Below are 27945 nucleotides of genomic sequence, written 5' to 3' on the forward strand. Positions count from 1 at the left end.
TAAAGTATAAATCATTTATTCATTACAATAAAACTTCAAGCATGTAAAATATTCGATTCAGCACTACTAAACCAATAAAATGATTCAAGCCTAAAATTATAAAGGTTGGTCTCTAAAATATGTCAAGTTCTGTTTAAAACAAAATAGTAAGAACCCTGCTGCAGGCTAAAATTATCAGCTGTATTTAATTATTAAGAGAGGGACTTACAGGTACTCCTCCATTATTTTTCAACAGATTAAAAGTTTCACTCTGAACCCAACTCACAGTAGTTTAACAGATCTAAGTTTCACTCTGAACCTGTCGGATCGTAGATGGAACCTTGTTGTCTACAGATTAAAAGTTTCACTCTGAACCTGTAAGACCGTATGCAGAACCTTGTTATCAATGCAAAAAGTATCTTCTTTAATTACCAAGACAGAACCTTGAGCTAAGTATTGGTCACCAAGATCAGGTTAGGAGCTTTCTCTGTACCCCTCCCATGGTAGATAACACTTTGTTGTCGGAGGATGGCGTCATTGCTTGCTCGTCTTCTTCCTTGATGACAATTTTTTCGGAGTGGCTCAACTGTGTTACCGACCTAAAGAGTGAAATAGTACACATACTTACAGAATCAATGTTAAATTGACTTTTTAAAATATTTAATTGTACATAATAAAAGCAAACATGTCATTATGAGCCAGGAATAAGGACTATAGATATCCGACGGTTTTTGTGACCCACTACTATGTAAGAATGATCTTATATCAACCATACTTTTTTCTCTTTTCTCTTAATAATTTGTTCCATCAACATGTGGTATTGAAAAAATATGCCGTTAATTCCCAACACTGTACATGCACAACCATAGACCAAATATATATAAATACAGCTACAAACAAATCTTCAGCTGTCAAAATGCATGATGTCTGTCGGCCATTTTATGTTGAAAATTTGAGGATTCTTCCAGTGTTCCTCAAAAATATCAATAAAAACTCCTTAAATCCATGATGGCTACATTTTGGCTATTTTATTTTCTTCAGTCTTCAAATCAAATACAATAAGAGATTCTGCAGCACTTTCTGAGAACCAGAATTGCCACCATTTGATTGTGGGCTAAAAAATGAAGAATTACATTTTTACGTATATGGTAACAAAACCTTCATTCAGTTTGAACAAAATTAAATAAATATTGATGGACCTGTTCAAATAACCCCGATATATGAAATAAAGCCGACATAAATCAAGGCACACACATAAACCTCGCACATCCAATGTAAAGCCGATATGTAACAAAGATGGCCTTAACAATTGGCACATTTATAAATGTTAAAATGATAGTATTTTATTTATTAGTGTCAATTGATCATTAAGCTTTCTTCATTTGGTGTTAATTATGATCATTATTGTGAAGAAGAAGCCATTGTGTAGGTCCCAAAACAGCACAGGTTTCATGTGTGACACCAGAGTTAGATTGTATATATCATTTCATAACAAATGGTCTGTTTAGTAATTTGAAAACACAGTCTACATAACCTGTTGCATTTTAAAATGTTAGTAAAATTAGGTCAGAATATCAGCATGTCTGCTTTGTTATAAGTAATTTGAAATCATTGAAATGTCCATCATTAATTGGGACTCCCTCTGGAATTTTTTTTTATTTGATATGTATGCTTATTATGTCACTCATCATGTACCGGCCGCCAGAACACCAGAAATCAGACACCAGAATGATATATCGTTAAATGGAAATGTAAAGTTTAGACACCAGAAAGTTATATTGTTAGATGGAAGTGTAAAGTTTAGACATCAGAATGTTATATTGTTAGATGGAAGTGTAAAGTTTAGACACCAGAATGTTATATTGTTCCATGGAAGTGTCAAGTTTAGACATCAGAATGTTATATTGTTAGATGGAAGTGTAAAGTTTAGACACCAGAATGTTATATTGTTAGATGGAAGTGTCAAGTTTAGACATCAGAATGTTATATTGTTAGATGGAAGTGTAAAAGTTTAGACATCAGAATGTTAGATGGAAGTGTCAAGTTTAGACATCAGAATGTTATATCGTTAGATGGAAGTGTAAAGTTTAGACACCAGAATGTTATATTGTTAGATGGAAGTGTAAATTTTAGACATCAGAATGTTATATTGTTAGATGGAAGTGTAAAAGTTTAGACATCAGAATGTTAGATGGAAGTGTAAAGTTTAGACACCAGAATGTTATATTGTTAGATGGAAGAGTAAAGTTTAGACATCAGAATGTTATATTGTTAGATGGAAGTGTAAAGTTTAGACATCATAATGTTATATTGTAAGATGGAAGTGTAAAGTTTAGACACCAGAATGTTATATTGTAAGATGGAAGTGTAAAGTTTAGATACCAGAATGTTATATTGTAAGATGGAAATGTAAAGTTTAGACATCAGAATGTTATATTGTTAGATGGAAGAGTAAAGTTTAGACATCAGAATGTTATATTGTTAGATGGAAGTGTAAAGTTTAGACATCAGAATGTTATATTGTTAGATGGAAGTGTAAAGTTTAGACATCAGAATGTTAGATGGAAGTGTAAAGTTAAGACACCAGAATGTTATATTGTTAGATGGAAGTGTAAAGTTTAGACATCAGAATCTTATATTGTTAGATGGAAGTGTAAAGTTTAGACATCAGAATGTTATATTGTTCCATGGAAGTGTAAAGTTTAGACATCAGAATCTTATATTGTTAGATGGAAGTGTCAAGTTTAGACATCAGAATGTTATAATGTAAGATGGAAGAGTAAAGTTTAGACATCAGAATGTTATATTGTTAGATGGAAGTGTAAAGTTTAGACACTAGAATGTTATATTGTAAGATGGAAGTGTAAAGTTTAGACATCAGAATATTATATTGTAAGATGGAAGTGTAAAGTTTAGACACCAGAATGTTAGATGGAAGTGTAAAGTTTAGACACCAGAATGTTATATTGTTAGATGGAAGTGTAAAGTTAGACATCAGAATGTTAGATGGAAGTGTAAAGTTTTGACACCAGAATGTTATATTGTTAGATGGAAGTGTAAAGTTTAGACACCAGAATGTTATATTGTAAGATGGAAGTGTAAAGTTTAGACACCAGAATGTTATATTGTAAGATGGAAGTGTAAAGTTTAGACACCAGAATGTTATATTGTAAGATGGAAGTGTAAAGTTTAGACACCAGAATGTTATATTGTAAGAGAGAAGTGTAAAGTTTAGACATCAGAATGTTATATTGTTCCATGGAAGTGTAAAGTTTAGACACCAGAATGTTATATTGTTAGATGGAAGTGTAAAGTTTAGACATCAGAATGTTATATTGTTAGATGGAAGTGTAAAGTTTAGACATCAGAATGTTATATTGTTAGATGGAAGTGTAAAGTTTAGACATCAGAATGTTATATTGTAAGATGGAAGTGTAAAGTTTAGACATCAGAATATTATATTGTAAGATGGAAGTGTAAAGTTTAGACATCAGAATGTTATAATGTAAGATGGAAATGTAAAGTTTAGACATCAGAATGTTATATTGTCAGATGGAAGTGTAAAGTTTAGACACCAGAATGTTATATTGTTAGATGGAAGTGTAAAGTTTAGACACCAGAATGTTATATTGTTAGAGGGAAGTGTAAAGTTTAGACATCAGAATGTTATATTGTAAGATGGAAATGTAAAGTTTAGACACCAGAATGTTATATTGTTAGATGGAAGTGTAAAGTTTAGACATCAGAATGTTATATTGTTAGATGGAAGTGTAAAGCTTAGATACCAGAATGTTTAGATTTTTAGAGAAGGAATCAGTATTTAAAGCAAGCCACACACCAAAATGTCAGATTTTCAGATAAAAGCGTTAGGGATAGCTACACACCTGTTATGGCTGAACTTGGAAAAAAGGTCTTTGATGCTTCTCTGTTTCATATCTGGGGCCTTAGACTTGGAGGCATTCGTCTTTGTTTTCTGTCCTCTGGACAATCCAGACACCCTACATGCTGATTTCGTCACACCTGGAAAAGTTTTTCATTGATTCATCTGATTTCGAGCTGAGGGCAGGACAGTTAAAAGATCTAATATAGCTGATATTAAATCCATATTCATTAGCTATGCTACCACATCATCCTTTTCATGAAAACTGATATCTACGGTAGTAACAACTATTGTAATTTACCACCAAATGTTCAAAGATACGCGCAATCATGAATTCATACACCCATATTATTTGCTATAGAAACTATATAGAAAGTGTAATCATAACTTAATGGAATGATTTCAGGATGAAAATCACTCCAAAATGATAACCTCTGAGATATGTACATTTACAGTACTGGTAGTTTACAGTTATACACTGTTGGTTCATAAACAAGAGGCCCAGAGGGCCTGAATCGCTCACCTGGTTTCATGAGATATGAAACAAGAATGATGCTTAAGTATATTTGTCACTGGTATTGCTATGTCAATATATATATATCATAAGCATTTTATATGGGTACATGTACATTGGTTTTATTTTAATACTAAAAATGCCAAAAAGTGCATTAAGCCATGAAATGAAATTGACTTTTGGCGCGACCCCATAGGGATGCTACCACACAAATGTGAGTGATATCCATTGCTTAGTTTCAGAGAAGAACTTTGTTTAGACCAATTGACTCTGCCCCCTGGACGGTCAGCTCCTTTATGCAATTTTGAATCCCTACCCCAATAGGATGCTACCAGTCAAACCATTGCTAAGTTTCAGAGAATAATTTGTTTAAATCAATTTAGCCAAATTGACCCCTTTTGGCCCAACCCCTCAGCCCCCTGGCGGCCTGGGTCAACCCCAACATTTTTACAATTATGAATCCCCACCCCATAACCATGCTACCATACAAATGTGAGTAATATCCATTGCTTAGTTTCAGAGAAGAAACAAATTGACCAATTTTGGCCCCGCCCCTCAGGCCCCTAGGGGGTCAGCCCCAGCATTTGTACAATTTTGAATCCCCATCATAGGGATGCTACCCAGGAAATATGAGCGATATCCATTGCTTAGTTTCAAAGAAGAAGTCGTTTATATCAATTCTGCACCCCCCCCCCCCCCCCCCCCCAGGGGGGTCGGCCCTGTCATTTGTACAACTTCAAATTCCTACCCCAAGGTGATGCTGCCAGTAAAATATGAGAGATATCCATTGCTTGGTTCCAGAGAAGAAGTCAATTATATGAATATAGCCCGATTGACCACATTTGGCCCCGCCCCTCAGGCCCCTGAGGGGTCAGCCCCATCATTTGTACAATTTTGAATCCCCAACCCATAGTGATGCTACTAGGCAAATATGAGCGACAGCCATTGCTTGGTTTCAGAGAAGAAGCCGTTTATATCAAATAGCCGGATTTACCACATTCGGCCCCACCCCTCAGGCCCCTGGGGGTCAGCCCCATCATTTGTACAATTTTAAATCCCGATCCCATAGTGATGCTACCAGGCAAATATGAGCGATAACCATTGCTTGGTTTCAGAGAAGAAGTCGTTTATATCAATATAGCCATAGGGATGCTTCCGACCAAATTTGTTCAAATTCCGATCAGCGGTTATGAAGAAGAAGTCAAATAAGTCAATTGTTGATGGACGGACAGACGACGGACGCCACGGTATGGCATAAGCTCACCTTGGTCCTTTGGACCAGGTGAGCTAATAATCAATGAAATATATATTGAACATTTTATGTTTCTGTTACATGGAACTCAAAATGTTTTCCAAATATTTGATTTAAATGAAGCAGGTGGTTCTTTCAATTCTAAGCAGTCACGCGACGAAAGCACTTTCGCTGCCATGTATGTTTTGCTGATATTAATTACAGCGGAGAAAACTGGAAACGGCCGGATCTGGAAAACCATGGACATACTTTGATGTGAGAAATAAAATACCATGAACCAAACTGTGCCATTTGCACAGTGATATATACTGTCCCATGGATTACTGTTGCAGCACTAGATAACAGGCAAAATATGAAAATCCTAGTGGAAACGGTACCTCAAATATCAGGAAAAGTGCAGTGGAAATATTGTTTAGAAAGAGAATTTTGATTTCAGATGATCTCTGTACTTACCACCTAATGAGCGCCTCAGTAATGCAGGAGATGAGACAGAGGTTGTGGAAATTTGACTTTCCTCCTCTGTATTGTCACTATGAGTGGAGGTAAGGGAAGGAAGAGATTGTTTTGTATCCTGTGACGACTGGCTGTCTTTAGTGTCGCTGTAGGTAGAGGTAAGGGAAGGAAGAGATGGTTTTGTATCCTGTGACGACTGGCTGTCTACCAAACAGAAAGAGTCTATACTACCACATACACTGTTACAGGTACTATGTAGATCGTGGTCACATGCTGCAACACCCTGGGAATCCTGAGAACTATTACCATGGCAACTAGTTTTGGGTTGACTAGCGGACACATCTTTGATGATTACATCATCACCACTGGACAAGAGCAACTCCGAGCTTGAAAGCGATTTTTGTATAAAGTTCTTTGTTCCAGGTTTATTACACACAATCTGTTTGAACTGGGAATTTACTTTAGGTGATTGTTTTTCAGCTTGTTTAGTGAATTTGAACTTTGACCACGAGAATGCTGATCCTGGCGAAGCCTTCACTTTGTCTTGTAAGCCGACCTTAGTCTTTTTAACAGGTGACTGAAGTTTGACTTTGGATTCAGGGGACATTAATTGGGTTTTAGTGACAGGGGAATTTTGTTTGATCTTGCAATTCTGCTGTTGGTTAACTTGGACACTGCCTTCTTCACTTGATGGTGTACATGGTTTTGTGGTGTCCTTGTCAGAAGATGACGAGAAATATCTGTAAATATATCATAATGCCATATTAACAACAGGCCTTAAGGTGAATATTTATTACAGAATGTCTGTTATATAGACTGATGATAGTCTCACGTTAAAGATCTGTTGATCTAATGAAGATCACTCAAATACATTACCAAACCAGTTTTATTGATGTCCTATGAAAGCTGTATACAATATCAATCACCTTAAACCTTAAAACCTACATTAACAATCTGATATATGCTCTAAAAGACGAACTGAAAAAAGACCTACATAGTTTTAGGAAACTAATGTCAAAAATTTTATAACACGTCACAGAAAAAAATGGTATACTGTGTGTGTCGTCTTGGTAACGTCATGGACAGATAGAGATGTCATAGACTATAGGAACTCATTCAGTACACAATAATTCGTAAACAAAAGATAAGACTTGGACTTTGCTGTGAGCAAGTTATTGGCTTGGAAAAATTTCAATTAATTTTTAATTCTCCACCTATAATAAACATTACAAGAGAAATGTGTATTCACATATATATAATCCTTACCTGCTTTTCAATTCCTTTTTGGCATTGATGTCAAATCGTGGCCGCTTCCCCGTCAAGACAGCAAACTTGTTCCTCTTGGGTGACTGTAGACAGTTTTCCTTGTCCTTGGGCGAGGCATTGTCAGGTGACGTTAGGGTATTAACGGACACAACAGTGACAGCTTCCTTCAGAGAAGCCATGAAATTTACCCTGTCCTCAGACGACCCCTTCTGTGGAGTTGATGTATCCTCTGCCTCCATGCCAGGGTCTGATTCCTCAGACTCCTCAGGGAAACTGCTGGCAAGGTGCAGTCTCGCTCGTTTCCGTCGGGGTGACAGGACCGACATATCTTCTGGTTGACACCTGTTGGCCGATTCTTCCTTTAAAGGTGATGTTGATTGGTACATCCCAGACAGCTCTGTATCTGAATTGGTGTCTTTACTCTCCTCCACTGTAAACAGACAGTAGGAATTAATAAAGATGTCCTCCATAATAGTTTCTGTACGCAGACATTAAAAGTATTTAAGACACTAAAACATGATGGGAGATTTCTAAAGTATCCGGAGTGTAATCATAGGAAATCCCTTAACACCTATTTATTATCCTGCATTAGTGATGAAGTTTGGTTAGAGCTTACTTGTGAACCATATTTTCCTTAAAATTTATGAAATGCCTTATTTGTTAATTTTGTTTTCAATTTTTTTGTTACTACAGTTAGTCAAATTGCTCTTTATTTGTGTACCTGATGTCCCTTTATAATAGTATGTATATAATAGGCCAGGATAAATATAGGCTTGTTTTACTATTGTTTTAGTGTAAGAACTTTAAAGATAATGTTAATTTAAACTTTCACTCTTAGAAGGTGTTCAGAAGAGCCAATCACAGTGCTGAAAAGCTATTAAAACAATTCTTACACTTGATCTCCCTGGGGGTCGGCAGCCCCTGGGAACACCAGTTATTTTCCCCTAATCACAAAAAGGGTATCTTCCTAAATATCCTAATAGAATCTTTCTCTGCCTTGAGGGTGTGACAAAGAAATCTCAATCCGAGGGGGAATTCATGAATGTCCAACCAGAGGCAAGGTTAGAGTAAGCGTTAGCACGTGTAATCTGTTATACCCAGCTAGGGGTTAACAGAGAAATCTCTCATATCTAAAACGAGATGAATTTGCCAACTGCAGAAAAAAGATTGATCTCTGCCAAATATCATTAGCTGGGTTTCTATCTTAGTCCGAATAGACAATTTGAGGAATTTAAGTCCCACACTTTGCTCCTAATGCAATAAACTGAACAACTGTTCTAGCCATTTGACCGACCATCTGGAAAGAAATATCATAGCCCTTTATCACAGAATGGTTTCAAACACCCTGGACATAGTCCTAGTTTACTGGTGTGATATCTCTATTTTCTTTAGGTATGATATAATGTCATTGTGTATGTACCTGGTCTCTTCCTTGGACTTTTCCTTTGAAGTTTGGAAGCACAATTCTGTTCTTTCCCCTGTAAGTTTGGACGTGTAGCTTCCTCCGTTTCTTTGTCAACAAACTTGGGTCGGACTCTGTACAGCTTGTTCCATATAGAAAGTTGATGTAAGGAACCTGAAGTCTTCTTGGCAGCCTTTGGTGGCTAAAAAATATTACATATCAAAATTATGTAACCCAGTGTCACTGAAGACCCAGAGGAAACTAAACTACATTCCAAATAAATACCCAGTCTAGTTACAATATACCACATAGATATCCATATCACAGTTACAATACATACCACATAGATATCTAGATCAGTTACAATGCATACCACATAGATATCAAGATCAGTTACAATACATACCACATAGATATCCAGATCAGTTACAATACATACCACATAGATATCCAGATCACAGTTACAATACATACCACATAGATATCCAGATCACAGTTACAATACATACCACATAGATATCCAGATCACAGTTACAATACATACCACATAGATATCCAGATCAGTTACAATACATACCACATAGATATCCACATCACAGTTACAATACATACCACATAGATATCCAGATCAGTTACAATACATACCACAGATATCTAGGTCAGTTACAATACATACAACATAGATATCCAGATCAGTTACAATACATACCACATAGATATCCAGATCACAGTTACAATACATACCACATAGATATCCAGATCACAGTTACAATACATACCACATAGATATCCAGATCACAGTTACAATACATACCATAGATATCCGGATCAGTTACAATACATACCACATAGATATCCAGATCAGTTACAATACATACCACATAGATATCCAGATCACAGTTACAATACATACCACATAGATATCCAGATCAGTTACAATACATACCACATAGATATCCAGATCAGTTACAATACATACCACATAGATATCCAGATCAGTTACAACACATAACACATATATATCCAGATCACAGTTACAATACATAACACATAGATATCCAGATCAGTTACAACACATACCACATAGATATCCAGATCAGTTACAATACATACCATAGATATCCTGACCACAGTTACAATACATACCACATAGATATCCGGATCACAGTTACAATACATACCACATAGATATCCAGGTCAGTTACAATACATACCACATAGATATCCAGGTCAGTTACAATACATACCACAGATATCCAGATCACAGTTACGATACCACATAGATATCCTGAACAGTTACAATACATACCACAAAGATATCCAGATCAGTTACAATACATACCACATAGATATCCAGATCAGTTACAATACATACCACATAGATATCCTGATCACAGTTACAATACATACCACATAGATATCCAGATCACAGTTACAATACATACCACATAGATATCCAGGTCAGTTACAATACATACCACATAGATATCCATATCACAGTTACAATACATACCACATAGATATCCATATCACAGTTACAATACATACCACATAGATATCCAGATCAGTTACAATACATACCACATAGATATCCTGATCACAGTTACAATACATACCACATAGATATCCAGGTCAGTTACAATACATACCACATAGATATCCATATCACAGTTACAATACATACCACACAGATATCCAGATCACAGTTACAATACATACCACATAGATATCCAGATCAGTTTCAATACATACCACATAGATATCCAGATCAGTTACAATACATACTACATAGAAATCCAGATCAGTTACAACACATAACACATATATATCCAGATCACAGTTACAATACATAACACATAGATATCCAGATCAGTTACAACACATACCACATAGATATCCAGATCAGTTACAATACATACCATAGATATCCTGACCACAGTTACAATACATACCACATAGATATCCGGATCACAGTTACAATACATACCACATAGATATCCAGATCAGTTACAATACATACCACATAGATATCCAGATCACAGTTACAATACATACCACATAGATATCCAGATCACAGTTACAATACATACCACATAGATATCCAGATCACAGTTACAATACATACCACAAAGATATCCGGATCTCAGTTACAATACATACCACATAGATATCCAGATCAGTTACAATACATACCACATAGATATCCAGATCACAGTTACAATATATACCACAGATATCCAGATCACAGTTACAATACATACCACATAGATATCCAGATCACAGTTACAATACATACCACATAGATATCCAGATCAGTTACTATACATACCACATAGATATCCAGATCAGTTACTATACATAACACATAGATATCCAGATCACAGTTACAATACATACCACATAGATATCCAGATCACAGTTACAATACATACTACATAGATATCCAGATCACAGTTACAATACATACCACATAGATATCCAGGCCAGTTACAATACATACTACATAGATATCCAGATCACAGTTACAATACATACCACATAGATATCCAGATCAGTTACAATACGTACTACATAGATATCCAGATCAGTTACAATACGTACCACATATATATCTAGATCAGTTACAATACATACCACAAAGATATCCAGATCAGTTACAATACAAACCACAAAGATATCCAGATCAGTTACAATACATACCACATATTTATCAGGATCAAAGTGGGCAAACATCTGCATTGTGTAGATGTTGATGTTTCCCAGAGCAATCTGTAGTGCTTTGTCGGCAGGAATGTAACTAGAAAAGGTCAAGGGTCATACAATAATGAAAGTGTGTTTACATTTTTAATATTCAAAGGTTCAACCGCAATACTGCAGTATTTCAGTCATTTCGAAACCATTCCAGAGAAGTCCATGTCTGTACTGACAGGTATAAAGTGTGTGTACTGACAGGTATAAGGTCTGTACTGACAGGTATAAGGTCTGTACTGACAGGTATAAGGTCTGTACTGACAGGTATAAGGTCTGTGTCTGTACTGACAGGTATAAGGTCTGTGTCTGTACTGACAGGTATGAGGTCTGTATACTGACAGGTATAATGTCCATGTCTGTACTGACAGGTATAAGGTCTGTATCTGTACTGACAGGTATAAGGTCTGTGTACTGACAGGTATAAGGTCCGTGTCTGTACTGACAGATATAAGGTCCATGTCTGTACTGACATGTATAAGGTCTGTGTCTGTACTGACAGGTATAAGGTCTGTGTCTGTACTGACAGGTATAAGGTCTGTGCTGACAGATATAAGGTCTGTGTCTGTGCTGACAGGTTTAAGGTCTGTGTCTGTACTGACAGGTATAAGGTATGCGTCTGTACTGACAGGTATAAGGTCTGTATCTGTACTGACAGGTATAAGGTCTGTGTCTGTACTGACAGGTATAAGGTCTGTGTCTGTACTGACAGGTATAATGTCTGTGTCTGTACTGACATGTATAAGGTCTGTGTCTGTACCGACAGGTATAAGGTCTGTATTGACAGGTATAAGGTCTGTGTACTGGCAGGTATAAGGTCTGTGTACTGACAGGTATAAGGTCTGTACTGACAGGTATAAGGTCTGTGTACTAACAGGTATAAGGTCTGTGTACTGACAGGTATAAGGTCTGTGTACTGACAGGTATAAGGTCTGTGTCTGTACTGACAGGTATAAGGTCTGTACTGACAGGTATAAGGTCTGTGTACTGACAGGTATAAGGTCTGTGTACTGACAGGTATAAGGTCTGTGTCTGTACTGACAGGTATAAGGTCTGTGTCTGTACTGACAGGTATAAGGTCTGTGTACTGACAGGTATAAAGTGTGTGTACTGACAGTTATAAGGTCTGTGTCTGTACTGACAGGTATGAGGTCTGTATACTGACAGGTATAATGTCCGTGTCTGTACTGACAGGTATAAGGTCTGTATCTGTACTGACAGGTATAAGGTCTGTGTCTGTACTGACAGGTATAAGGTCTGTGTCTGTACTGACAGGTATAAGGTCCATGTCTGTACTGACATGTATAAGGTCTGTGTCTGTACTGACAGGTATAAGGTCTGTGTCTGTACTGACAGGTATAAGGTCTGTGTCTGTACTGACAGGTATAAGGTCTGTGTCTGTACTGACAGGTATAAGGTCTGTACTGACAGGTATAAGGTCTGTGTCTGTACTGACAGGTATAAGGTCTGTGTCTGTACTGACAGGTATAAGGTCTGTGTTTGTACTGACAGGTATAAGGTGACATGTATAAGGTCTGTGTCTGTTCTGACAGGTATAAGGTCTGTGTCTACTGACAGGTATAAGGTCTGTGTCTGTACTGACAGGTATCAGGTCTGTGTCTGTACTGACAGGTATAAGGTCTGTGCTGACAGATATAAGGTCTGTGTCTGTGCTGACAGGTTTAAGGTCTGTGTTTGTACTGACAGGTATAAGGTATGCGTCTGTACTGACAGGTATAAGGTCTGTATCTGTACTGACAGGTATAAGGTCTGTGTCTGTACTGACAGGTATAAGGTCTGTGTCTGTACTGACAGGTGTAAGGTCTGTGTCTGTACTGACAGGTATAAGGTCTGTGTCTATACTGACAGGTGTAAGGTCTGTATCTGTACTGACATGTATAAGGTCTGTGTCTGTACTGACAGGTATAAGGTCTGTATCTGTACTAACAGGTATAAGGTCTGTGTCTGTGCTGATAGGTATAAGGTCTGTGTACTGACAGGTATAAGGTCCGTGTCTGTACTGACAGGTATAAGGTCTGTGTCTGTGCTAACAGGTATAAGGTCCGTGTCTGTACTGACAGGTATAAGGTCTGTGTCTGTACTGACAGGTATAAGGTCCATGTCTGTACTGACATGTATAAGGTCTGTGTCTGTACTGACAGGTATAAGGTCTGTGTCTGTACTGACAGGTATAAGGTCTGTGTCTGTACTGACATGTATAATGTCCGTGTCTGTACTGACAGGTATAAGGTCAGTGTCTGTACTGACAGGTACAAGGTCTGTGTCTGTACTGACAGGTATAAGGTCTGTGTCTGTACCGACAGGTATAAGGTCTGTGTCTGTACTGACAGGTATAAGGTCTGTGTCTGTGCTGACAGGTATGAGGTCTGTGTACTGACAGATATAAGGTCTGTGTCTGTGTGGACAGGTTTAAGGTCTGTGTCTGAACTGACAGGTATAAGGTCTGTATCTGTACTGACAGGTATAAGGTCTGTGTCTGTGCTGACAGGTATAAGGTCTGTATCTGTACTGACAGGTATAAGGTCTGTGTACTGACAGGTATAAGGTCCGTGTACTGACAGGTATAAGGTCCGTGTCTGTACTGACAGGTATAAGGTCCGTGTACTGACAGGTATAAGGTCCATGTCTGTACTGACAGGTATAAGGTCCGTGTACTGACAGATATAAGGTCCGTGTACCGACAGGTATAAGGTCTGTGTCTGTGCTGACAGGTATAAGGTCAGTGTCTGTACTGACAGGTATAAGGTCCGTGTCTGTACTGACAGGTATAAGGTCAGTGTCTGTACTGACAGGTATAAGGTCTGTGTCTGTGCTGACAGGTATAAGGTCTGTGTCTGTACTGACAGGTATAAGGTCCGTGTCTGTACTGACAGGTATAAGGTCCGTGTCTGTACTGACAGGTATAAGGTCTGTGTACTGACAGGTATAAGGTCTGTGTCTGTACTGACAGGTATAATGTATGTGTCTGTACTGAAAAGTTTAAGACCTTTGTTGATTGCATTGTTTAAAAAGATACGGCCCTGCATAGTGAAGCTCTTCTCTGTTGATTTCGGGTGGGTATGGATTGAGGGGCCCCAGTTTCCTTGTGAGGGGGTTAAACACCAGCTGGTACAGGAATGTGTTGTCAGCCTTGATGAAGTTATCAATGTACTCCTGGGGAACACTCATTGACATCTTCAGGTAGGTAGACGGGAACTTCTTTAGTAGCTAGGATACAGAACAAATATGATTGAGTTCCACCAGAAACAAGGTGGACATTTTTCTTTCCACTCGTAAACCTTTTTTTTTTTTACTATCCAATAAAAACATCTTACTTACCAGGATGTAGAACAAATGAAAATGGTTTAAAATCAGTTAATGTGAATACCCTAGAGTGGGTGATTTTTAGCAAGTGTGAAATTTACTGTTTTGATATTAAAATTCAAGGGTTATTTTAGTGCATTTTGTTTAGTAAATAGCCAAATAGCCTGCCTTAATTTCTTATTAAGAGGTGAAAGCAGGTATTTTTACTTCAGGGATAAGATTATGGTAATTCTTTGTGATCAATCAGGAGAAGTGACGCATGATCTGAAGGAGGAAAGTTATCTGATATTGTTCCTGATTAATTATTGCTGTATAGACATAGGGATCATGGTGTAAACAATGTCACCTGCAGGATATGTCACTATACCATCAGTAATTGGTTTGTATATAGCACCATGTACCAACATGCGTACCTGGTATGCTTATACAACCTGAGTGGATCCTAACTTGGTATTTTCATGGTACACTTTATATGCAGAAGAAAATTTTTCAGTGATTTAAGTATGGTCACAAAGAGTTACATGTTTAAGAATTTAAGAGGTAAGTGCTAGTTAATATAAAATTTGTACCTGACTAAATTAATGTGTTATAGAGCAATGGAATTGATGTCTTTCCCTTAATAAAAGTTCTTAGTGCCCACAATTCCCCCACCCCTTTTTTTCTAATTATTTTTTTCTTTTGAATTGCTGGCAAGCAAAGCCCTGCTAGGCTGTAATAATTGATTGTCAGCTATACTGAAGCTAAATGATCATTTCCTCCAACATGAAATTTAATGACACATTAATGAAATATCCACTAAAAATTATTCAGCAGGTAAAGAAAGGTAGGCATGAGATTTTAATCAGACAAAACACTCCCACATATGGATCTTACAAAACGCACAAGGGCGATCAATACTGAGTGGAATACATAGAAAACATGAAGACAGGGAAATATTTTTGAAATTCAGACTGATGTGTTCATTTTGAACTCATTAAGTAAATGTGTCAATTCAAAACCTTAGATGTTCTTATCCATCAAGGTTATCATGTAAACCTAATTTAGAAACAGGTATAAACTATTAAACTTTTGTACAATATAATCTGAAATTATCTCCCCTTAGACCATGGAAATTTGGATACAGCTAGACTAGTGCGACACAATCTGAAATTATCTCCCCTTAGACCATAGACCACTGATTATGTTTCAGCAGGTAGATTATCTCCCTTCCACTACCACAGTTTACAATTTCTAAGACTGAAAACAGTGTTCTGAAACTTCGAATGTTACCAGTATTAGAAGTGGATATGAACCTGATCTGTCCGGTGGTTCCTCAGACATCATGAACAGAAGATCACCACAGCCAAACAGACAAAGTGATTACTGTATACAATCCCTAAGTGAGGGTATAAATATGGAGACATGCTATTATGTTCTTGTTGTTCTAATAAAACCTTGTCTTCAATATTACTTTTGAAAATCTAACTAAATCTATAGTTATGCTCAAGAAAACTTGAAACCTAGAGAAATGTATCGTTTTAATACAAATAGATACTGCTGTGTACTACAAAGTCATTCTAACTTCCAAGTTCAATATTTTTCCATGGTTGTTAGGGGTGCTACATAAGCTTTAGCTAACTGAAGCCAATCTCTAGTAAATACTTACCACCTTTAAATCTGTCTGTCTAGCCAGCTTAAACACCTTGCTAGCCTTGCCCAGTCCGATCCCCGGCAGAGAAGGCAGGTAATCACATCCCGACATGATACACATGTAACGGAACTTGTCAAAAGTGTAGTAACCTTCAGAAATCCCTAACACTTCATTTAAACGCTCACTCTCAATTAGTACTCCATTTCCAAAGTGGTCCATCTTAAATATGACCTAATAATGAAAAAGTAAGATTTCTGTGAACTAATATGATAGAATTGTAATTAACTTCATGTATAAGACAAACCAATAATTTTAGTATTATATACTAGAAGTGAACCATTAAAATATTACCATTTTTTGGAATGATACAAACAAATCATATCTATGATGCTGACGATAAATAGAAACAAGATGGTAGAAACAGTCATGGACCAGCAAGCATGGTTTACCTGCTCTTCAAATAGAAAAAACAAAATTTAAAAAAACCTTGAAATATAAAAGTAAACTTTAAAAAAAATTTAACTTAAAACTTTAAATATCTGTAACTAAAATAGGAATTGTTCCAAAAATGACCAGAGGATATAAGCGACGCTGTTAAAGGTAAATTTTAATAAAATACCCGTTGAGAGCCAAAAAGTAGTAGATCAGAGTCCTCGGTGATAATGGCTTGAGCAATGCCTTGTTTACACAGGAAGGCCAGCTGGGCATCGGCTTCATATGGAGCCACAATACAGTCAATCCCTCGAGCACGACACGTCTGTTACAAAGAATTATCATATTAGTGATTTGCAGAAATATTTGTTATGGTATAGGCTCAGGTATTGCTATATTTCTAGCCTATTTCACTGTTTATATCAAGAGGCCCAGAGGGCCTTTACTGCTCACCTAGTTGTATTTGACTAAATGTCAAAATAATAATGTTCATGTATGTTAAACAATGCTGTACATGGTTATGGGATGGGGATCTCAACTGCTTCAAAGATATAAATCAGAAATGAAGTCCAGACTCCCTTGGGGTGCGAAAAGACCCCAGGGATTGTTTTTACAACATGATTGTGTTTAGAGAAACCAATTCCTTTGGGGTGGGGGAAAGACCCCTCGGCCTATATTTACATCAGGATTGTGTTTAGCCATTGATGTCCAGGAATGCTATTCATCCTGCTAATGACATCTGCATTATTGGAATAAACCTACCACATATGGCCTGTTTTTGCTGTATTCAGCAGTGACGGAAGACAGCTGTATTTTAGACTCATAGTCTGCGAGTCAATTCAACTCATAACATATTTGGAACATTGTTGATCCTGTTTCAATTTAACAATTATTACTTTTGATGACTCTTGCATGGTGAATAGAATACATGATCATAAAGGCGAGCCACTTGTGTATTTCTCGAGTATATCTTATATACTTATATCTTAAGACAGTGACCATGTATTGTCTATATATATGGTTATGCGGTGGGGATCTCAACAATTTCAAAGATATAACAAAGGAACTAAGTCCCTTGGGATGGGGAACGATCCCAGAGGATATTTTATATCAGGATTCCATATGTTTATCCCTGGATGTCCAGTAATACCATCTATAGCTAAAATGTATAGCAATATAGCCAAATTGCTCCCTTTTAGCCCTGCCCCCATGGGGGTCAGCCGCACCATATGCAGCTTTTTGAATCCTGACCACTTATAGATGCTTCCAGTGAAATGAGGTAAATTCCAATCATTAATTGAGAAGAAACCATTGTTTTTGGGAAATTATTAGACGGACAACGGATGACTGACACCACAGTATGGCATAAACATATATTTGTCATTCAGACCAGTTGAGCCAACAAATCATTGTTTCATGAGTAAAAAAGTTACATTTACAATCGCTTTAACATGACACCAAAATGATGACATATTGTTGTGATAATGAAACCCAGATAAACTTGAGAGTTAATTTAAGTGAGACCACAACTCAAAATATATTCTGTAAACAACTACAGTTACAATTTTTGAAAGATTGTGATTAATAATTCTTTGTAGATATTAGATATTGATGTTATTATCAGTAAAATCTATAAAAAAAAATTTAAAAGAATATTAAAACCAGATATTAAAACCAGAAGTACATGTGCCATCAATGTGATACCAACTTTCATCAGCTCCAGGGCCATCTCCGGACTGATATCAATACAGCGCTGTAGACATTCTCGTGCCTCCGCACGCTTTCCCTCCCTCAACATCTGGGCAGCTTTCTTTCTGTATATCTCACGCTTCCTGTAAAGCGATGGAATTCCATTTTTATATAAGAAATGAAGTTAAATTTAGGATTAATTGACTATTTAATATGAATGTAAGCAATACTTTGCAAATGAATAACTTCAAGAAATGTTGAATCCTATCAGATGTAACAACATCAAATTCACATTAGTTTCATACCCCCAACTGACATCATTTTGCTTGTGAAAGTTAAGTTTTGAAGTAGTTGTATAGAAATAAAATTCTGAAATTGAAAGGCACATACTAACATACTGATTTCTGTTTGTTGAATAATTAAAGATGAAGCAGACATAATCTACTATCATGATCAATTTATTATGATATTGAATCCTCTACAAGTGTCCTGATAGGCTTTGGCCATTAAAATATTATACTTACTCTCTGCGTGATTTTTCAACATCCTTTTTTGAAGGCAAGCGGCATCCATCAAACACCATAATAGGTTTGACATTTTTCTTCAGCATATATTCCAGGTACTTCATGCAGTAGTAAACATAACTGAAACCAATAAAGTAGTAGACTTGAACAGGTATGATTTATTAACTTGTATCTCCAGACTCTCTCCTCTGTCCCCACCCTTGGTCTCCACAAACTGTTGTAACTCATTACCCTAGTCCTTCCCCAAAACACTTTTCGCATTTCATGGTATATTTCCAATCGCTGACATAAGTATGGAAAATAAAATCAGAAGCAACATCGTAGATAAACAATATGTGTTGTTATTGAGAAAATAAAGAAAACCATTTATAATATAAATGTCCTGATCAGTTTGTGTGTATAGAGCTACATGTAACTATGACATGGAAATTAAAGTGACACAGCCAAGACATTTGACTGCTTTTTTTCATCCCAACCTCAGCCAGTTTACATATGTAGATTTGTAAACTTAACTGTCCATCATATTTTCCTATCACATTGTACTTCCTGTGATTTGTGTGACGTGACTAGCCATGTAAACTACAGGGTGTTTTTTTTATTATTATTATTTGTAATCAGATGCCTTTTTCATGGCAACTGTTCAAAGTGGAAGCCTATATATAGCTATCGTGCCAAAGTTAAGCCATCAACATAACTGTAAGATGCATGTAGTAAAAGTGCACTGGAAACTAGAATTTTTAGGAGAATCTAATAATGACAGCATATATACACAACATCTGGTCAGGAACTGTACAATGGATTGTTACTATAGACCAGCAGCAAAGTTACTGACATTAACAAATCAATTTCACCTGGTCTGAGCATTTGTATTTGACAGATAGCTGGATTGCGAAATAACAATAGTGACATTTAAATATATAACATAACATTTCAACAATGACAATGTACAAACAGCACATCAACGAGTCTACCACGATACACTGCCTGGGGCGCTAACCAGCACAGTTAATGTTTCTTCATAGTAGGTTAACGCTCCTCTGGGGACAAAGTTCAACACTAGTGATTGTCACATGACCACATGAACAGTTTATAAATCACCAGTTTTACATTGCAGGCTTTAATATAAACGGTTAAAATGCCTTTCGATGAAACATAGTTTGAATGATGTTTATCACTTCTCTCCTGTGACTTAAGATATATAGCCTCCTACAACTACAAATTGTACTGAAGATGTCATGTTTGAAATCTGCTTTAATAGCCAACAGGTAGTGGTTAACTCAATTCATTCCATTGTGCTAGTACACTCTGCCTTCCCCTGATTGTGGATCCGCCATTTACATTTGGTACAGGGAATACATAATCAGAGCACCTCTGGCTCTAGACATTGATTGTACTGAAATTGGACACAGGAGTGAGGAGAGAATAAACATGTATGAAATGAAAATGTGTGTAGTGAATGTTGTGGTTTATTTTGAAATCAATACACACAAAAATACAAAGGGAATAAGCAAATTAATGCGGAAATTATATAAAATGCACATTTCATTGAATTCAATGTCTTATTGAAATTGAAGACCTTGTAAGGCCATTTTATCATTTTGAAGGCTTTTCAAGTGTAAACCTTTTTATGGGCTTTTCCATGGCTTGCACACCTCCTCCAGATCACATAGTTCATGAACTTCAATAAAGGGATTTCACGAAGATATATTACTACAAAGGGTAATAATGTACTACTATTTATTTTGAAGATCATCAAGGCTATTCCAATGCTAATTGAGGCCATTTTTCCCTGGAGAAAATGTTAGTGTTAAGGTAAATTTGTGCATATACTGCACATACATACATAGTGCACAGTGTTCATTTTCAGAAGAAAAGAAGAATTGGAAAAAAGTAATTTATGTTCAGTATTTATGTGAAGTATGTTTAATTTCAACTGTAAGGTAGCTGAACACTCCAGCATAGGATATAGTCCAAATGTCATGATTTCTTTGCGCATGTTAATCATTAGGAGATTTTACCATATTTCATCCTAAAGCTGACCATGTCAGAAGATGAAAATTAATTAGCCCTGAAATACAGGATCTTATTCAGGGTTCATATGGATTTTGTCAAACCAAATTCAAGGCCTTTTCAAGGCTTTTTCAATGTCTTAATTAAATATTCAATGCCCATTTTACCTATCATCTAAGTCATCTTGAGAGGGAACAAGAGAACAAAAAGGCAACAGTTAACTTATAACTATCCAGTTAATCAAAATACAACTTCACATGGTAATTATTAACGTCTGTAGGGGAGGCGACATGGACGAAGTTGAATCCAAATGATCAGTGACCAGGGTTTCACTTATCTTAATGAAACCTTAATATTCAAGGCTTTTTCAAGGCTGTAAACCAATTTTCAAGGCTTTTTCAAGGCCCAAGGTGAAATTCATGACTTTCTCAAGGCCCGTGCTAACCCTGTTATTCATCAATATCATGAGTCCATAATGGTCATTGGTGACATCACTAATTATCACTAATATCATAATGAGTCTATTTTGGTTATTGATGACTATCACTAATTTAATGAGTCTATTTTGGTTATTGATGACTATCACTTTAATTTTTTTTTGTGAGAGATTATGAGAAAAGCCAGTGAATGACTATGTAATGGATAGGAAATATAGTTAATATACTCACACATCTGTTTTCTCTCCTAGAGCTAGTTTGTCAGCACAAGCAAAGGCTCCCTTGTGCAGCCAACAGTAGGCATCTATAGCTACTGTACAACCTTCAAACTTTGATACGTTGACAGGAGAATGAATTTTTTTCAGTAATGGTAGAAGACCTTGAATCCCCATGATGACTGTAAACTAAGAATGAAGAATATATGAAACAAAAACAGACTTGTAACACAAAGTGTGGCGATCAGCATTACCTGTAGTATACCGTAAGGCACAACACATGAAATTAAATGTCAATATTGCTTTTCATGTGTCATGTTTTGTTGTGTCTTCAGTATTCATGGCATCCTACAATCAATCAACTCAAGTTACATTTCACTCATTGATTTTTTTAATTGTCTTTACTGTCTGAATCTGACATTGTTGGCTATATTTTTGAAAGCTGTCATGACTTTTTGAAATATGAAAGTGGACAAATTGAGTACCATTATGAAATGGTTATCAGAGCCAAATGGATTTATTGCCGTATGAAAAAGATACATACTGTCAGGTAATTATTTCAAGAATTCTCTTTTAATTTGATTAAATTTAAAGACTTGTTTTCAAAAGATCTTAAAGTGTTTGTAGCTGTGTGGATCCATTTCTTATAGGTAAAAGCAAAGCTGAACATATGAAATGAAAGAACTCAACATTTGAAGATAAAAATATGTCTGTTTCCCCTTGGGTAGCAGTGTACAGTAAAAATGCCAAATTCTGAAAAATATGGCACATGCTTTAGATATGTAAACATTGCCAGTTAACCTTACATATAACCTCTAATAAAGTATATATATTTGAAATCTGTACAACATTTGCAATTTTAATAGAGCTCTGAAGGATAAGTAAACTGATATTTTCTGTGATTTTTAGAGCTGTGAATACCATGGTAACAGCTTAAAAAATTCTCAAAAATTGCAAATGCATGTATTATGATATTTGACCCAAAATGGCACAATTCTCTACACAATTTTTTTTCTGAAACCTATTTAAAATTAGATATCTCTATCCCAAAGACAGAATTAATCTTGTTTGGACATATGTTGTAAATTAAGTTTTTCCGCTATCTTACCTTTTCTGTGGGCTTCCATTTTGCGCTGTAGGCGAAACTAAATTTCCTGTGTAAACACACGTTCGGAAAATCCGGATATTTAAAATCCGGAACCAATTTATTGATTTTTGTTTTAATAAATGTGAAGCCTGTATGTACTACTTCATACTGGATATACCAATTATAGTGTACATTTATTTTTTCATTTTTTATACATATCATAATACAGGAGTTATTTGCTTAACAAAAAAATTGCCCATGGCCAGGCTGTCTTACTGTGGTGTGCTACCTTATACATCACTTTTGTTAACTCTAATTTTACTAAAAACCCCATGAATGTCTAGAATATGTTCCGACGAACAAAACGACATATCGGGTTACTGTGTATCTTTAATAGTCACCGAGTATTGCTGATTTCCCTGAGAGGTGTATTTTGACAACTTTTTCTCCCAATCCAGTAATAAGGGGAGGTAATTTTAAAGATGAAAACTCCCATAATTCTGTATATCTCTTGAATAAAGTTGTGTTTTGAGTTGAATGTGGTACTTTGAGTCTCTGTGCATGTAATCAAGCAAAAAATACTATACAACTATCAAATTTAGCCTTGTAATATGACGTCATAGTTACCATGACGTCATCAGTAACTATGACGTCATCAGATGGTATCTATGACGTCATAAATACTCAATGGTGTCATAATAAATAACCAAATTCCTTTCCAAACCTCAGCTTAGCAACACATGCAATATTCTAACTGATAAATCATGACATGACATCCAAGATTTCAAAATGTCATGCCTATGACATCACAGTCATCTGTTTCCACCCCGGTAATTCAGATATGTACCAATGATCATATGAAAGTGTCCGCTGATCCCATTTTATGCGGAAAATGCTATTTTTTCTGCTTTACCGAAGGAAGTGACAATAATTGACAATATTGTATCAACCGTACACTCCATCAATTGAAATTACATGCTTACCAATGTATAAATAAATTGAAAATAATGGTTTCACCAAATATTTCAAAAAATAACACTTACTGTAATAGTTTCCATGGATACGGGGTAATAAATCAGGTAAAACAAACCAGAATTCAGTCTATATGGTTTGTTAGATACCCAATAAGTTATTTTGGGTTTGTTATAAAACATAGAATATCTTTTCAATTTACACTGACTCATTAACATTATGCTTAATTAATCCACCCTTAAAATGGGTAAATATGCGAGTTACCTCCCTTGATTCCTCTAATATGACAAGCCTGATAATAAACAAGTTTTAAATTGTTTTTATGCATTTTTGAGCAATAATGAACTAAAATGAAGCTTAATCAAGCATAATTAAGCACAATTTCCAAAAAATAACATTTTTCAGCCCTTATAAGGTAGCAGTGTACAGTAAAAATGCCAAATTCTGAAAAATATGGCACATGCTTTAGATATGTAAACATTGCCAGTTAACCTTACATATAACCTCTAATAAAGTATATATATTTGAAATCTGTACAACATTTGCAATTTTAATAGAGCTCTGAAGGATAAGTAAACTGATATTTTCTGTGATTTTTAGAGCTGTGAATACCATGGTAACAGCTTAAAAAATTCTCAAAAATTGCAAAATATTATGATATTTGACCCAAAATGGCACAATTCTCTACACAATTTTTTTTCTGAAACCTATTTAAAATTAGATATCTCTATCCCAAAGACAGAATTAATCTTGTTTGGACATATGTTGTAAATTAAGTTTTTCCGCTATCTTACCTTTTCTGTGGGCTTCCATTTTGCGCTGTAGGCGAAACTAAATTTCCTGTGTAAACACACGTTCGGAAAATCCGGATATTTAAAATCCGGAACCAATTTATTGATTTTTGTTTTAATAAATGTGAAGCCTGTATGTACTACTTCATACTGGATATACCAATTATAGTGTACATTTATTTTTTCATTTTTTATACATATCATAATACAGGAGTTATTTGCTTAACAAAAAAATTGCCCATGGCCAGGCTGTCTTACTGTGGTGTGCTACCTTGCCTGCGTGATGTCAACTGATTACTTTTTTAACATAAACTATTATAACCCATTGTCACTATTTATGCAAAGAATGCTTCTGACCAGATTTAGTAAATATATATCCAGAGGTTTATCTAGACCAATTTTATTACCAAAATTAGGTAGTATTCCCCACTGATGGTGTTTTCCCCCCATCAAGAAAAAATTCCCATAAAACAGTTGGAAATCCCCCAAATTTTGATGAAATATTTACCAATCATAGCAAAGAATAAATGTAAAATATTAAAAGTTTAAAGAATAATTCAAGACACTGCGGCCCTTCATTTCCCCAAAAAATCATTAAAAAATCATAATGGGTAGTATTCCCCAAATCAAAGATTAGCCCCCGATATCTATTAACTCATCCATGACTACTAGCAATTAAGGCCAAGCCAAAAAATATTCCTGTTTCCAGTAACCCAACCGACCCTATGAAAACACTGCCGACTCACTTTTTATTTTTTATTAGCTTGGGGGGAAAAAAATTTAAGAAATCCCAGATTATTTGCGCTAAATCCTGGTTTTATATAGGGTTTCCGACTTCCCGTCTATTTTTTTACAAATTCAATTTTATTTCGGAATGCCTCTTATTTGTACCATCCGCTAAGCTATTACCGCCCAGAATATCTCGGGATTTTTCTGCTTCGCTAAAAACATTTTAAAAGAATTGCGATGTTCACTTCTGTGACCAGTAGATTCGTGTGGCTTTTGTGCTCAGCGTGGTGGTAACACCAAGGCTGAATTTAAAAAATTATACAAGACTGTCCCTCCAATTTGTTCTTTGTGCGAGAATAATGGCAAAACCCCTGTTGTTGCCCGCCCGAAGTTGCAGAAAAAATGAACTACGGAAACACTATTTTATTTGGCCTAAAGGACTTAATATCAATAACTTCTGTTTCCCCTACCCTTGGTATCCAGAGTCCCAATTCATGCAAAATCCAAATAACAAATAAAGGCAATTAGCTGACACAACAGAAGACTAAGAACTAACAAGAGGCCCAGAAGGCCTGTATTGCTCACCTGGTTTTATGAGATATGAAACAAGAACGATGCAAAAGTATGTAAATGTGTTGCTGGTCAAATATAGGACATATTCAAAGAAGAACAAATTTACCCCTTTTGGCCCAGCCCACCATTTGTACAATTTAGAATCCCCATCCCAAGGGATACTACCAGTCAAATATGAGAGATATCCATTGGTTAGTTTAAGAGAAGCAGTCTGTTATATCTAATCTATATAGCCAAATATTGACCTGCCTCCAAGGCCCCGGTGGAGTCAGCGGTGACGGTAAGACCCCACTATTTCTACAATGGTTATAATGTCAACCATCGAAATGTAATAAGTTAAATAAGTAAGGCAATGAGATATGAGATATGAAATAATTTCTTGGTACTATATATATCTTAAACCATTACGAAACTACCAGTTTGGAGTGCCTAGTTAGATATTTAGCGTTTCGGCATATCAGTAAACGAGGTAATACAGCAGTGCCAAAATCTGGAAAAAGCACGTTTATATATCATCGCCATCGTTTTCCAGGTTGAGTGACGCATGGGTCCCTGTTCAGGATATAAGCACAGGCGTCTGAAGTTCTGACAGTAAACTGAGATATAATACCATAGAAAAAATAAGAGTATCTACTATAAAAAAAGAACAGGTATGCAACGCCTCCGATGTCAACAATCACTTAAATCTCTGCAAACGGGAAAAATATACGATTTACAATATAATTATTGGTATACACAGATGCCGCTAACATTATTTAACACTCGACAAGCATAAACCATTACTCACTGCGTTTAATAAGTTCTATTTCAGCTAAAAACTTTCTGAGATGGTCTGTCACGTCAACCATGTCGTGAAAATGGCGGACATTGTTATGCAGGTCCGCAGTGAATATCGAGGTAATACTTTTTAATTCATGATATTGACAATAAAAAAAGAACTCTAGAAGCACATGGATTCTTTCAATTTATATTTATATTCTGTGTCGTTGAAACATTTTTAATACTTCTGGTGTAACATGTTTCTCAGTTTTTAAAACGTTTGAAAATAAAGGGCAGGTAACTCTTATTTTTTCATGGATTAAAAAGTATTACCTCGATATTCACTACGGACCTGCATAACAATGTCCGCCATTTTCACGACATGGTTGACGTGACAGACCATCTCAGAAAGTTTTTAGCTGAAATATAACTTATTAAACGCAGTGAGTAATGGTTTATGCTTGTCGAGTGTTAAATAATGTTAGCGGCATCTGTGTATACCAATAATTATATTGTAAATCGTATATTTTTCCCGTTTGCAGAGATTTAAGTGATTGTTGACATCGGAGGCGTTGCATACCTGTTCTTTTTTTATAGTAGATACTCTTATTTTTTCTATGGTATTATATCTCAGTTTACTGTCAGAACTTCAGACGCCTGTGATATAAGCAGGCCTATGGTGGTTTTCATGTTTATCCCGCTTTTGGTCGCCATGGCCCAACGAAAACGAGTAGATCATAAAAGTATGTGTATGCGCCAGTTTACCTTTAGTCATTAATATAAATTAATAATATAAATTAATGACATGAAAAAAATACCATTGCTTAGTTTCAGAGTGGCAGTCTTTATATAGCCAAATTGACCCACCTCCAACGGCCCTGTGGAGTCAACGGTGACCCCACTATTTGTACAATACTACTGATGTCAACCATGGAATCAAATTAAGTGAAATAATAAATAAGGCAAAAGCTTATACTGTCAGTTTGTAACTGTTTACGATATTGTACAGAGATACACACAGAGAGTACACCAATGCAGATTGATTGTTCATCCCGTTTTCAGTGGTTTGTTTTCATACCAAAAACACGATGTCATATTGTTAGAAACAATACTGAGGATAAATCGTAATGTTATGATATTGTGTTCATCTTCAATTAAAGTAAACTTACGAATTGTCACCGTGTACACTGGTCATCAACTACGATACCGTCATATTACTGTTTGCCTCCAATTTTCGCTCCTCTATTCGACATTCTGATTTCCCGCGGTAAGAGAATAG

At 36.0% G+C, this 27945-nt stretch overlaps 1 protein-coding gene across 1 annotated transcript; it reads right to left on the reverse strand.

Moving 5' to 3' along the window:
* Positions 1-27943, reverse strand: LOC117323099 (exonuclease 1-like). The gene is made up of 13 exons (XM_033878110.1): positions 27836-27943; positions 21772-21944; positions 19094-19213; positions 18589-18712; positions 17068-17205; positions 16464-16679; positions 14532-14722; positions 11447-11543; positions 8765-8948; positions 7345-7774; positions 6079-6818; positions 3864-3999; positions 1-578 (listed from the first exon to the last, which is right to left on the reverse strand). The coding sequence occupies exons 2-13, from the start codon at positions 21930-21932 to the stop codon at positions 449-451; spliced, it is 2667 nt and encodes an 888-aa protein (XP_033734001.1). The 5' UTR covers positions 21933-21944; positions 27836-27943; the 3' UTR covers positions 1-448.
* Positions 27944-27945: the final 2 nt, after the last annotated feature.

The sequence above is a fragment of the Pecten maximus genome, chromosome 3 (assembly GCF_902652985.1).
Source record: "Pecten maximus chromosome 3, xPecMax1.1, whole genome shotgun sequence".
Classification (NCBI taxonomy): Eukaryota; Metazoa; Mollusca; class Bivalvia; order Pectinida; family Pectinidae; genus Pecten; species Pecten maximus.